Source organism: Thunnus maccoyii, chromosome 15 (genome assembly GCF_910596095.1).
Source record: "Thunnus maccoyii chromosome 15, fThuMac1.1, whole genome shotgun sequence".
NCBI lineage: Eukaryota > Metazoa > Chordata > Actinopteri > Scombriformes > Scombridae > Thunnus > Thunnus maccoyii.
Genome location: NC_056547.1, coordinates 5,686,480 through 5,699,664, shown reverse-complemented (window position 1 = coordinate 5,699,664; position 13,185 = coordinate 5,686,480). Strand labels below are relative to the sequence as shown.

At 39.1% G+C, this 13,185-nt stretch overlaps 1 protein-coding gene across 2 annotated transcripts in view; it reads left to right on the top strand.

Annotated features, from left to right (window-relative positions):
• Positions 1 to 13,185, top strand: part of LOC121913310 (CCR4-NOT transcription complex subunit 3-like) — a 39,122-nt gene that overhangs the window by 5,265 nt on the left and 20,672 nt on the right. For both annotated transcript variants that reach the window (XM_042435991.1, XM_042435990.1), the window contains exons 2-6: positions 1,893 to 1,955; positions 7,443 to 7,510; positions 8,567 to 8,641; positions 9,507 to 9,596; positions 11,871 to 11,999. In XM_042435991.1, the coding sequence (XP_042291925.1) occupies positions 1,931 to 1,955; positions 7,443 to 7,510; positions 8,567 to 8,641; positions 9,507 to 9,596; positions 11,871 to 11,999 (387 nt within the window). In that variant the 5' untranslated portion in view covers positions 1,893 to 1,930. The remainder of the gene's footprint in view (positions 1 to 1,892; positions 1,956 to 7,442; positions 7,511 to 8,566; positions 8,642 to 9,506; positions 9,597 to 11,870; positions 12,000 to 13,185) is intronic.

Below are 13,185 nucleotides of genomic sequence, written 5' to 3'. Positions count from 1 at the left end.
TTATCAAAACGGTTGCTGATTAATTTTCTGTTGATCGACCAATCGTTGCAGCTCTACAAACGCATTTCGGTCGGTACCAAAAACTACGTAAAAAATACTACTGAGCGCTCTGTCCATCTTGAACCAATTGCAGGTGTTTGTTTTATTCTCACTGTAATTAACCAGTTTTATTTAGTTTTCTGGTGGAATTATTATCAGGACTCCATTAGTTTTATTTAGAGACATTTGGTCAATGTGTAGAGATTAATTTAAGAATAACTACTGATTATTGAGCTTTGATGGCACAGGTTTGAACCCTACTTGCCATTTATTAGTGCATAATTCATGCCATCTAAAGTATGTCCACAAAACAAGTGTTGTCATACCTGTTCAACCTGATTACATAATTGTAATCTGCTCAGAATAAGGGCATCATGTACCAGTATCACCACGAATGACAGTGTCATTGAATAGAAAAAGTTCTTTGATTTATCTTACTTCCATGTTTGGTGAACTATTCAGCTACTTTACTGGAGTTTGATTCCAAAAAAAACCCCCCAAATCTATTAAACCGAAACATCAACCGTCAACATCAGGTTTTTGGTGTCAGTGGCTCAGAATCAGCTGATAGGACGCAGAGGAAACGCAGCTCGCGATCACGCCACAGTACAGCTGAAACGTGTTAAACTGAACCAGTGGAAATGTGGCATCAAGTGCAACAAGTTCAAACTTGTTCTCTGGCGGCTTGTCAAGAGTCGTTCTAGTGTATAAATTACCAGCTGATGTAGATGTTCTGCAGGGAAAGTTGATTCACAACAGAAAACGACTCCTGGAATGCATCGAACATCACGGGAATATGAGTTTTTATTTGAACTCTGTCGGGATATTAGAGGCCAAAAGTAGTGACGGGGTTTAACGGCATTTTATCAAACTCAAATCATGTAACGAATCCACTAATCGAATCCTTTTGAATCATTTTCATTCATTTTTCATTATCGGTTAATCTTTTGTTTATTTCCTTGATTAATCGATTAGTTGTTTGGTCCATAAAATGTCATAAAATGGGGAAAAATCACTGTTTCCTAAAGCCCAAGATGACGTCTTCAAATGTCTTGTTTTGTCCCAAACAACAGTCAGAATCAGATGATTTGGACTTTTTTTCTTATTATCAAAATAAAAAAATAAAAAAACTAATCGTTGCAGCTCTATTAGGTTTAGCTTTTAACATTTACAAGTAAAAGAAATCACTTCTTGTTGGCTAAGAAGTCAGAAACACGACAGTTTTTAGTGGTAAACTGATTAATGTTCACAACCTGAAGATGAGATTAACAGAATAATATATGAAATGTTGATTAAATGTATCCGACACCTTCAGTTATTGTACTTCACGAGCTACTTGCTCCAAATACTAAAGATCCTGAAGTCAGACTGTTAGATTCTTTAATTGACATGATGATCGTTTATCCAGAGAGGAGTCGCCACTCTGCTGGTCTCTGTTGAACTCCAAAAACAAAAACTCATGCTGGTACGGTGGTTTCTTTTCACTCACATGCACACAATCTTTGGCTGAATCCGGACACCAGCTGCAGAGAACTCTAGTCACTTTAACCAGCGCCAGTCGATAAAGAATGAAAAGCCTCTATTTATATGTTTTCCATTCGCTACCGTTTATTGGAGTCGGAGCTTAACGAATACAGATGTTTTTTTGCCGATCGGGAATCAAAATCGAACCAGTTATCGGATCCCATCGCCAGGTCGAAGGTCAAGCTCGGCTGCACTTTTGGATCTGCTGGATTGTCTGTTTCCCCTCCTTCTGCCCTCCCTTTTCCCCACCACTCTCTTGCTTTTTATTCCCTTAAATTCTCTTTAATGCAAATGCAGCAGTCTGATCGTTTTTCTCTTGTTTTCCGCAGTGAAAGAAGGCATGAAGACATCATCCTAGTCATCAGTCATGGCCGATAAAAGGAAACTTCAAGGTGAGGTCTCTGAGGTGTGACTGTGTGTGTTTGTGCCCCATCAAAGAGAGGTGATGATGAGGATTTGTTGTGGTCTGATCAAGCCAGTCAGGCTGCAAAACTGACTTTTTTATCCACCGACCAAATGGTTAATAAATGTTCAAATTTTACCAGCCGCTCAACAGATTAACATTGTTTTTTTGGGGGGCATGTGAGTGAAGCGAATCCGCCAGCCACTTGCATATTTTACCAGCATTTGGCTGTTTGCTGCTGGTGCTAATCTGGTGCCCCGGTGCCAGCTTTACTGCAGATTACAATAAAAGGAGCGTCACAGTCACAGAGAAGCATTTCAGTGTCAGTAAAGTTCACAGTTCTGTAATTTGGAAAGTCCCCTGATGGCATCTTTGTGATAAACTCCTCCCGTCTGTCACTCTAAGTAGGTTAAAACAAACATAAATATTTACAGCTGCTACTACTGTTTGTATTTGGTGTGACCCAAAGCGTAAAACTTTATTATGGTGCATATCTGTATTTATTTATATATTAATAGTTTCACACTGCTTCATAAAAAGAGAACCACTGCTGGTAAACAAAAGTCACATGTGCTCACAAGTAGCTTGTTTACTGGGTTGTGTAAGCTGTCCTCCTGCCAGATTAGAGCTTTTTAGCTCTTGAGGCAGTCAGAAATAAATCAGATTTTGGTTCCTGTAGCTTCAACTAAAACACGATGGAGCCGAGAGCACTTTTTTACCTTCTCTAGCGAAGAAGAGTATGTGTAGAAAAAGCTGAATTTGAGCCTTAGGCTGAATTTACACCAAATCAGGCGTCAGTCCTCCCATTTGTTTGAATGGGGGGTAGTGCGTTTAGGCTGCAGGGGTGCCACAAAGGCCTGCGGCAAGACAGTTGAACCAGAATCAACTATTGGGAGAAAGGCAACCCGGCGTCACGCTGTGGTGGCCAATCACAGCCGGCGTTCAGACTGATCAGAGCTGCCATGAGGGAGAGCAGATGTTATTATGAAGAGGGGAGGGCATTTCTATTGGTTTGATATCGTTAAAAGTAAAAATAGGCCTTTCTGACTGATTTTAAAAGAGAGCGAGACAGTGAGAGCCCTTTTTCATCAAAAGAAGAGCTTTTTATGCCATCAAAAGAAAAATTACGACTTAGGAGGTGGTTCAAAATTCTAAATTCAGTAATAGAGCCAATAATATTATATGGTAGTGAAGTGTGGGGTCCATTAACCAGCCAAGACCTCCCAAAATGGAGAAAAAAAAAAAACATCTGCTGGAAGCTCTACATGCAGAATTGTGTAAAAACATGCTCACAGACACACAGTTAACAATGCACGTAGGGCAGAATGTGACCAATACCCTTAAGTTATTAAAATTCAAAAGCGATCCATCAAATTTTATAAACACCTCCAATGTAGCGACCCCCACTCCTGCTAGTACAAAGCCCTTCAGTGCCAAGAGTTGAACAAAGATAAGAGTCTCCTCTGCCAGCTGGTCCTGAAGCTCTGCCCACACACACCAGGCCTTCAGGACAGACACCAAACAATCTGGCCCAATGAAATCATCTCAAAACAAAAAGAAAATTATATCAAATATTGGAGAGAAACCACCGAATCACAATGTAAGTTCAAATTTTATCTGAGCCTAAACAGAGAGTACATGGCGGCAGGGTATCTGACCACTGTGACTGATGGAAAACTAAGGAAAATGTTGACAATGTGCAGACTGAAGGGACACAGCCGGGACATAGAAACAAGCCGCCACAAGCAGAACAGGCTCCGCAGGGAGGTCAGGCTGTGGTCACTTTATCAAAAGAGAGGTTGAGACAGAATCTCTCTTCCTACTATATTGTGATAAATACTATGCAAGGAATAGAAACTGAAACTGCCCTAATCTATGTGGGGAGGAAAGTCAGTGTGCAGTATTAGCTGCAAAATATGTTAACTACTGTCATACACTAAGAGAAACAAGCCTTGTAGTAAATGTTTGAGTGACTTTGAGAGAAAGAGAGAAGCGATGGTCGACCGAGCTGGAGAGTGGAAGAAGAGAGGGAGCAGCGGCGGTGAGAAAGCCGGTGAATGAGAGAAATAAAACATTATTTTGTGATTGTTTCACTGCGGTTACAAATTAACACACCCACACCCCCACCCCCCGCACCTCCGCACAACCCTGCGGAGGTTCACCGCAATGCCAGATCTGGTCTGAATACGGCCTTAGTCCAGATTGTCCTCAGCTGATTTTGTTATGCACAGATTTCCAGTGTCAGCGTCTCTTTCTGCATCAGTATCGAGCTCCGTCTCCTTCAATACTTTGCATTTTGGGTTCAGTAGTGGGTTTAGATTATATTCTAACTCCCAACAACATGTACAACAGTTATCTTGGAGGTGAACAGAAACTTGCAGTTTCAGCGTGATCGTAAAGTCAAGCTAAGTCAATTTTATTTATATAACCCAACATCACAGATTTGCCTCAGAGGGATATGACACCTTCTATCTTTACTCCCTCAGCTCACTGCAATATTTAAAACTGGTCTACTGACCAAATAGAGCAGAATAGTCCATATTTTGTCATGTAGACAACTTATTTTTTTATTGAAGAATAGCATTGCTAGCAAAGTTCTGCTAATTCAGTGTTCACAATGAAAGACTCTGGTTTGCTGGTGCAGCAGCAGGAAATATTCAGTCTGCAGCAGTGGTACATTAATGCAACTCTGATACAACTGAAAGTGATCAATAAACAGTAAAAGGCTGGAAGTATGAACAGCAATGTAGGATTGAAACTAAACTCCAAACCACAGAGATTCAGTTACAAGCTATAGAAGTACTGAGAGCTGAACACAGTCACATGTATCGAACCATCAGTTTAGTGAAAGACCATCACAGGAAGCTCGAAGTCACCTTGTTATCAAGCAGGACCACAACAGCATTGCAGTCTGGCACAATTTAAGCAGATAAAACCAGGCATGTAGAAAACAGCATAAGCATTTTGTAAAATGTGCTCCTCGCTATTACAAATTGATGAATTTTGCATATACTTTCAAGTTGTTTTATTTTATCCAGGAACAGTGTTTCAAATGATTAGATTTTAGAAAATGTAAATGATAAACAGTCCTGAAAGCATCTGATGCACATTTTGAAGCACACTTCTTGTTTTAAATGGCCGAACGCACACCAGAAGCATCATGAGGTGCATCAAACTGCTTTGACGCACCGACTCCGACCTTGTTTTGATTCTGGAGCATCAACTGAGGACCCAGCGACCAAAGCTGTCTTTCTGCAGCTGAAAGAAGAGAGAGAGCGAGCCAAGAGAACAAAGCAGTGAATGACCGAAATAAAACATTATTTTCTGATTGTTTCATGGGGATTACGTTCTAAAGCAGAAACAAATAACCACCAAACACTCAACAGATGATTTACAGTGGAAACAGACACTCTTAGTTTCATTTTCCTCCTCCTGCATTTCTCCTTTTCATTCATTCATTACATCCAACTTAATTCAGCAGGAACATTAAACACAAAGAACAACAGGACTAATGCGTGTCGGTTGTGTGACGTCGGCATTTCAAATCTTGATGCCTGCGGTTTGACGTAGGAGCGTCAAATGAGGCGAGTCAGTTATCGCTTTCAGTGCGTTTTTGTTCTTCATGCTTCATGTGTTTCAGCACATTAAACGTGGTCTTGTTTGACTTCATGTGTATTTGTCCAATTACGGTTGAACCCCTAAACTTGTGTGTTAAAAGGGTCACAGTTCTTTCTAAAACTACTCCTAAACCCACTCAAATTAAAGCTGAGACTTGGCACTTTAATGTAGTATCCATTATTTTATTTCAAATTAAATGTGTAACTATCCAAACACTTAATCTCTGGACTGTATACAAATATTGCAAAATATAAAATTAGTTATGCCATGATAAAGGATTTTATCCATATCGCCCTCTCCTAGTTTTCCTCTTTTGCTGTTTTGGGGGGTTTTTTTGTGCACAGGGTGACATTGTGTCCGTGTGTTTTGGCTGACATCTGTGCACATTTTTATTCATTTCATTTCACCAGCACATTTTCACAGAGACCAGTACATGTTTTAGGCCTCAGACAGAAACACTTTGTGTCTAGTGTGAGCAGTGAGGGTCTGTTCTTCCGCTGCTCTTTTCTCAGCGCTTTTATGTAAAATTTTAAACAGTACAACTGTACCAGGGAGACTCATGACTGCTGATGTCTGTAGCAGTTCATTGTACCTGGATCATACCGCATCCGAAGCTCGACACCTGGCCGAAGAATACTCGTAACACGACCCAGACTTTTGTGTAAAGAGAGAAAACCTTGAGGCTCAGCTCTGTCCCACAGAAATGTTCCTCAGAGTCCTTTTACTTTGATGTTATTTTCAACTGACGTTTGTCATCGCAGGCTGAAAACACCGTTTTTGACAGGATTCAGCCTTGATGATTCTCTGCCAGCATCACTCATCCCTTCACGTGCGCTCCTGTGACTTCTCATAGTGAACGGCTGTCATATTAAAAAAAAAAAAAAAACCCACATTTGCACGTATCTCCCCTAAAATCTCTTTGAGAAAGAAGAAGAAAAGATCAAGCACAAACAGCAACTAGGATCTGTCAAATTGTAATGTATTATTACAGAGGAGGTAGACTTTTATCTAAAAATAACACAACCGCAGCAGTATCTTAACGTCAAGGCTGTTTAAGGTCAGAATTGGAGTTTGTTCACACAACTTAGTCAAAGCCGCAGTCTGTTCTCGTCTGTTTAGTTGTTTGCCCAAAAAGAAATCCTGAATTTTATTCCCTCCAGTTGGGCTGAATTAAATGATATATCACTTTTTGCATAGCAGTGAAGCATAGTTCACTCCATCAAACAGTAATTTGATTACAATTACCATATGGTGATGTATGACAATGCCCAAAATAGTTAAAAAAAACACTTCCTGTAGTCATTTTCTGTCAGTGTGTTTCTTCCACCGTAGCATCAAGCTGTATCGATGGCTTCTGGGAGTTTTTGGGTCCCCCCTCATATATGAAAATTGGGAAATATCAATATTGTGATATTGAATTTAACCATATTGCCCAGCCCTAAAGTTATCACATCACTTGAATCCAAGTGATAGTGGTTTTGTAAGGCAGATACTATCATTAATATAATATATTGGCTGATATTAATTTTTCAGAAAAAGAGGAAGGGAGCCGTATTAATTTAAATATATATGTGCATGAATATTGGCACTAAATGGCGTGAAACGGACTGTGGACATTGATCGTTCAGGCAGTTAATCAGGTGTCATGATCCCCCCTCAAACTGCACTTCAGATGACTGATCTGAAAGAAATTCAGCAAACAATTTGGGGTTAAGATCAGGCTTAATCCAGACAGCGTCTTCTTGGCTTTATAGAGATCTGTTCTGAGTTTTAAAAAAGTAAAGTTTTCTTTGTGTTTTAACATGTTTTTATTCACCGTCATGTGATCGGCTGTATCATCTTGTCTCTTCTCCACCAGGTGAAATAGATCGATGTCTGAAAAAAGTAGCGGAAGGTGTTGAACAGTTTGAAGATATTTGGCAAAAGGTAAGAAGAGATCATCATCATTGATCTGAGCGGTCAACTATGTCAACTATTTGTCTTTTCCAGGCTCTTAAATGTGAAAATTTGCTGCTTTTCTTGCTCTTACATTGTAGTAAACTGAATATATTTGGGTTTTGGGTTGTTTGTGAGATAAAACGAGACATTTTAAGATGTTACATTGAGCTTTAGGACTGTTTTCTGATGTTTTATAGACCGAACGATTAATCAGTTAATCAAGAAAGTAATCAACAGATTATCAATCATTACTGCCAGCCTTAAATAAAACATGTATGCAAAATGCCGCCAACTTTTGGCTACAGGTTTTGCATTTATATGTGGAAGGTAATCATTGAACGTTTCCGAGATTTAGAGGAGTGAATGTTGTGTTTTTATGCTAAGTGAAAATTTCCAGTCACAAAATGCCAAAGTTTCAGTAGTTAAATCCTTTTTTCCGGCCATATCTGCCTCTGAGGTTAATTTCTGAAGTCGACTGCGGCGATGGAAATAAGTCCCACCGCGGCCACAACAGAATGTACAGTTCTAATGATGTTGATAATAAACTGAGTGCATATGGCTCTTGTTAAAACAGCGCTTGGCTCTCAGCTAACAGCAGCCCAGAGCGCAGATCTGTCCTGCTAATAAAGAGGCAGAAAGTCGTTAGTGGTTCAGTCACCCAGTTGTCCTTTTTTCCTTCATTATATCCTGTATTTATTTGTGTGGGCTGAACACCGCAAGTCTATTTGACTTTCCAGTGGCTTGTATTACCCCACAAATGTACATGTTATACTTGTATGACTTTTATAGCGTAATTTATAACCCATTTAGCTCTTATGTTTATCTTTTTTTCCCACGTAGTCTGCTGCCAAAAACCTAATTTGCCCACAGACATCGATTAAAAGATTTAGTTAATTGATAGTTAAAACATATCACAGAAGTTTAATATTAAGCGTATGAACAAAGAGAAGCTGGTAAAGCTTCTCACAAACTAAATATTTTCAGTATACATGTTGAATTTTGTATTGTTTTAGCTGAGAACTGGTTTGACTCTTCTCTCTGCAGCTTCACAATGCAGCCAACGCCAACCAGAAGGAGAAGTATGAAGCAGACCTCAAGAAAGAGATTAAAAAGCTACAGGTTAGTACAGTAGTAAACCTTAGTAGTAAAGTTTTCCCACTGAAATCTGGTGTAAATTCTCCCGGGGACTTCCCCAACACTAAATAAGTAATTCACAAGTCTACAAATCAGCACTCATCGCTTAAAGATAATGGCGATATTGGACAAATTTTTAATTATTTAAAGAGGTAATGATTTGTCAGTTGTGTGATCAGTCTGAGGACTGCAGTTGAAGCCCTGTGGTCTGTGAAGATCTGTCCTGCTGAAGCCTCTTCCAACAATAAACTGATCTGATCTGTCACAGAGAGACTTCGAGTTTATAGTGATCTCAATAGAAAGTGAGAAACCTTCTAACTTTCTTTTAATTCACGGGTGCAGCAGCGTTAGTAAATGAGGTCATTGGGAAAGCACCCATGTCATCGGAAACATTCAGCCTCACCACACCGGTGTTTTCATTTTGAAACCTGTAAAGGTGTTTTCACACCTTTGCTCTGGTCTGAATCAGTTGCTAATCTTGGTGCGTGTAAATTGGGTTTAATATGCAGCCGATCAGCAAGTGAAACAGCCTGAGTTGACTTGTTGAGGTCTGGCGTCTTACGTTTTGGGCCCTTAAATTGAATGAAAGGACAGAGATTGTTTGCTGATGTGAAATCTGTGGAGTATTAAATATCATCAGGTCAGCCAGAAGCAGTGTGCGCTTCATCCCAGTGTTACCATGAGGACCAAACTCCAAGCCAAGCCGGTGTGATGCACGTAGACACCAAGTTCACCATCCATGACAAGTTTCTGCACGTATCACAGAGTTCGCTGATGTATCTCTCTCTATCCCCCCCCCCTCCCCCCTCCCCCCCACTCTGTTTCTCTCCCTCTTCTTCTGGTCCCTCAGCGTCTTCGAGACCAGATCAAGACGTGGGTGGCATCCAACGAGATCAAAGACAAAAGGCAGCTAGTAGAGAACCGCAAACTCATAGAAACGGTGAGTAGAAACTGAGACACACAGTCCATCATGTTCATTATAACACTCCCTCCAGGACCTGTGTTTACTCTGGAGGATTGAGTTTGTTTTGAACTCTCAGATAAGTCCCAGATCTTGAAAATGTCTGAAGCTTATCAGAATTTTGGTGTTAATATCAGGAAAACTATGAAACTACGCAAAAATGTCTGTTTGTTTGTTTTTTCTTTCACCACAGATTTAGCATCATTTCACCCATCAGGTTGTGGGAACACACAGATTACCAGTTTATGATTGATTGACTGTGAATATACTGGTGTTATTTGTGTCATTTATGATGCTCTGTGTGAAGAAAGAACACAAAAAATTGCATCTTTTTAGATTTTCATTCAGAAACAGATGAAAACGTATTTTTGCAGTGTGAAAGTTTTATTAATGTAATTTTTTCTGCTTCTCTCAGAGTATAAGAGTTGATTTCCTTTATTACAGAAGCAAAAGTGTGCCTGCATGCATGAATAATATAGTATTGTTAGTAAATTTGTCTTTGGCTTCACCAAAAAACCAAAAGACAATTAATCAGGACAAAAATTGAGACATAGTGAGCATCAACAAACAACACAGCTTTTAAAATATCACTTTGTAGTGAGAAAGGAAAAAAAAATCTGCTTTATTGTTTCAATATCAAATACTCGCCTCCTGTAGAGATAAAAGCTGGTTTGTAGTTTTATTCTTCGTAGAGAAAAGCAGAAAGTTATGGACAGCTTGGATTCAATCAGTCAAAAGTGACGAGTTTTCACAGCGAAATAATAAATATTAAAATCATCAGTCATCTCCTGCAGTATAATCTACGTCTCTGTTGTATCGGTGTATTTTTTTCTGAAGTCTGAAAGTTGTGATATCGTCCTCCTCAAAGCTCAAACAGAAGCTTCATTTACATCTTAAAATTCACAAAAATCTTGCATATTTTGTCTTTTAATTTGGATCAGACTGTTAAGTGTTACAGTATATGAAGCACATTGTTTGGACAAATGTATTTATAGCAGAAATTAAGTTTATCATTCGATGCGTGCAGGTTTTGATCCAGATCTTCTTTTCATAAGTTTTAATTTTGTCTCTCTTTATAATCTGACTCCCAGTAATCTGATGTGTTTATTATTTATTATTCAGGTGTAAATAAAGGTACATTTTGGTAATTCTCTCACTTTAAAAATCAGTTAAAACAGCAGTGATTTAACCTTCTGAATACTTACACACTCGAGGAAAAAATGCACAAAAACTAATGTTTTAAGTTTCAGGCGGCAGCTGTGGTTTGTTAAGAATAAAGAAGAAGAACTGAGCGGCGATCACCACTGTGACTCAGCAGTGAAACACGCGAGCGCCACCTTCACTAAACTAAAGCATCACCAGCAGAAAATCCAGTGTAGTTCCAGAAAAAAAACACACCGACAGACCGAAGATGTTGCCAAAATAATTTCTGAGATTAGCACTTTAAATAAAAAAAACCCTCATTACATCGTTCTTCACAGAGAGCCGGAGGGGGGGTGGGGGGGGGGACATGGGAGCCGGTCCCGATATCCAAACATCTGTTCTTTAGCGCAGCCGTCCTCGTCCCTCAGGCCTCAGAGCCACACGAGTCTTTGATGAGGGTTATTGAGACGGACTGAAAGCCAGCCACCTGCCCGCACAATGAGAGCTGAGAGCGACTCGCCAGCTCTCCCTCTGATCTCCATGAGTTGCTTTTTTTTTTTTTTTTTTTTTCCTGTGGTTTTGTCGGTTGACCTGAAATTATATGTTCGGTCATACTGCGAGAGTCCTGCAGGAAACGGATGAGGTTTGTTGTCTTGTATAGAAAGAAGAAGGAACATCGCAATCTGCTGGCTGATTAAACAGAGAGATAGAGGATGTGATAAAGATGAGTCAGTCTTAAATTCATGTTACAGTTCAAATCTAAGAGAGTCCTTGTCCTCTGGTCCTGTTAGGCCTGTTAACGTCACTTTTATACAGAAGTAAATACAGTATCTGGTCCTATTTCTGGTCTGCTGAGTGGGTTTTAATGGCTCCATTAGTGCACGGCTGCCATTTATTATCACTTTGCTGAGTTCTTCTATTTTAAAGCTCCATTAATATATATATACAAACATGCTGTAAGGAAAAAAAGGTCCCCATTTATTTCACTTTCTGGAACTTGTAGGCATCTTCTTTATCTTCTTTCTCCTCATCACAAAGATGCGAAGGCTGAAGGCTACTGGATTTATAATGTTTTTTTTGTGTCTTGTCTATATATTTACCGTCTCGCAGCAAATGGAGCGGTTCAAGATAGTGGAAAGAGAAACCAAGACGAAAGCGTATTCAAAAGAAGGACTGGGACTGGCCCAGAAGGTGGACCCGGCTCAGAGGGAGAAGGAGGAGGTCGGCACGTGGCTAACGGTGAGTTTGTGTGTGACGTCGTTAAGCGTCGGTGTTTTTTTTACACAGAGACGGTCGTGGTTTTGTGACATTTCTGTTCAGTTTGCAGCCCTGTGTGTTATTGTACTGATGTGATTCTAAGCTCTTCCTAAGCTCGAGTTTGCTGCTGGGAATTTTTTCAACTTTTTAAACAAAACCTGGAACTGAGAGTAAGTAAAATGCAGAACTAAAACCAAAATTAAGACAAAACACTGTCCTCGCTTTCACAAAAACACAACCTCTGAACCAGCGGTCACTTACATTAATACACAGCAGCTGTTTCTGAGCTGCACTGATGACCTTTCTGATATATTGAGATAATATATAATTGATATTTCTAGTTATCTTTATATAATAATATAATCTGATTTTAACGCCTGCATTTAACTTGAGCACTAAACTGTTGTTGACTTATTTGACTGTTCTAGTAAAGTTCAATTTGTGTGTAATTATCTTCAAAATCCAACCTGACAGTTTTGTTTTAATTAATGATATGAAGTAGAGCTGAAACAACGAGTCAATTAATCAATAAGTTGACTGACTGCAAAAATTTTGATGATTATCAAGAAAAAAATGTCAAAAATTTTGTGTTTCCAGATTCTCGATTGTGAAGATTTTCCTCTTTTGTGTGTTTTTATGTCGTTGTAAATTGAATATATGTGGAGTTTGGACTGTTTGATGAACAGAAAGCTGTTTAAATTAAAATAATTTCATTTAATCACATTTATTTTAATTAAAAAAATGTCACTTTAGGCTCTGTGCAATTGTAATGGGCATTTTTTTTGCTATTTTCTGACATTTTATAGACTAAACCAAGGTGTCATCTGAAATCTAAAGGGGTCGTTAGTGAGTCAATTAACAGGACAGGAAAGCAGAAATACTTGTTCACTCTTTTGTCTAGTCTTTGCTAATTTTCCTGTGAATTATTGTGTAGTATTACTTCTTTAAGACTTTAAAAATGACTAAAAAACATAATTTTACTCTTTAGTCGACTTGCTCATAACCGACATATGCAGCTGTTGACGATGTGCCACGAGTAGGGCTGCAATTACTGATCATTATCAATTAATCTGTCAATTTTCTCAATGAATCGATCAGGTGTTTGGTCTATAAAATGTCAGAGTCAATCACAGCTTCCCAAAGCGGCATCCTCAAACATCCTATTTTG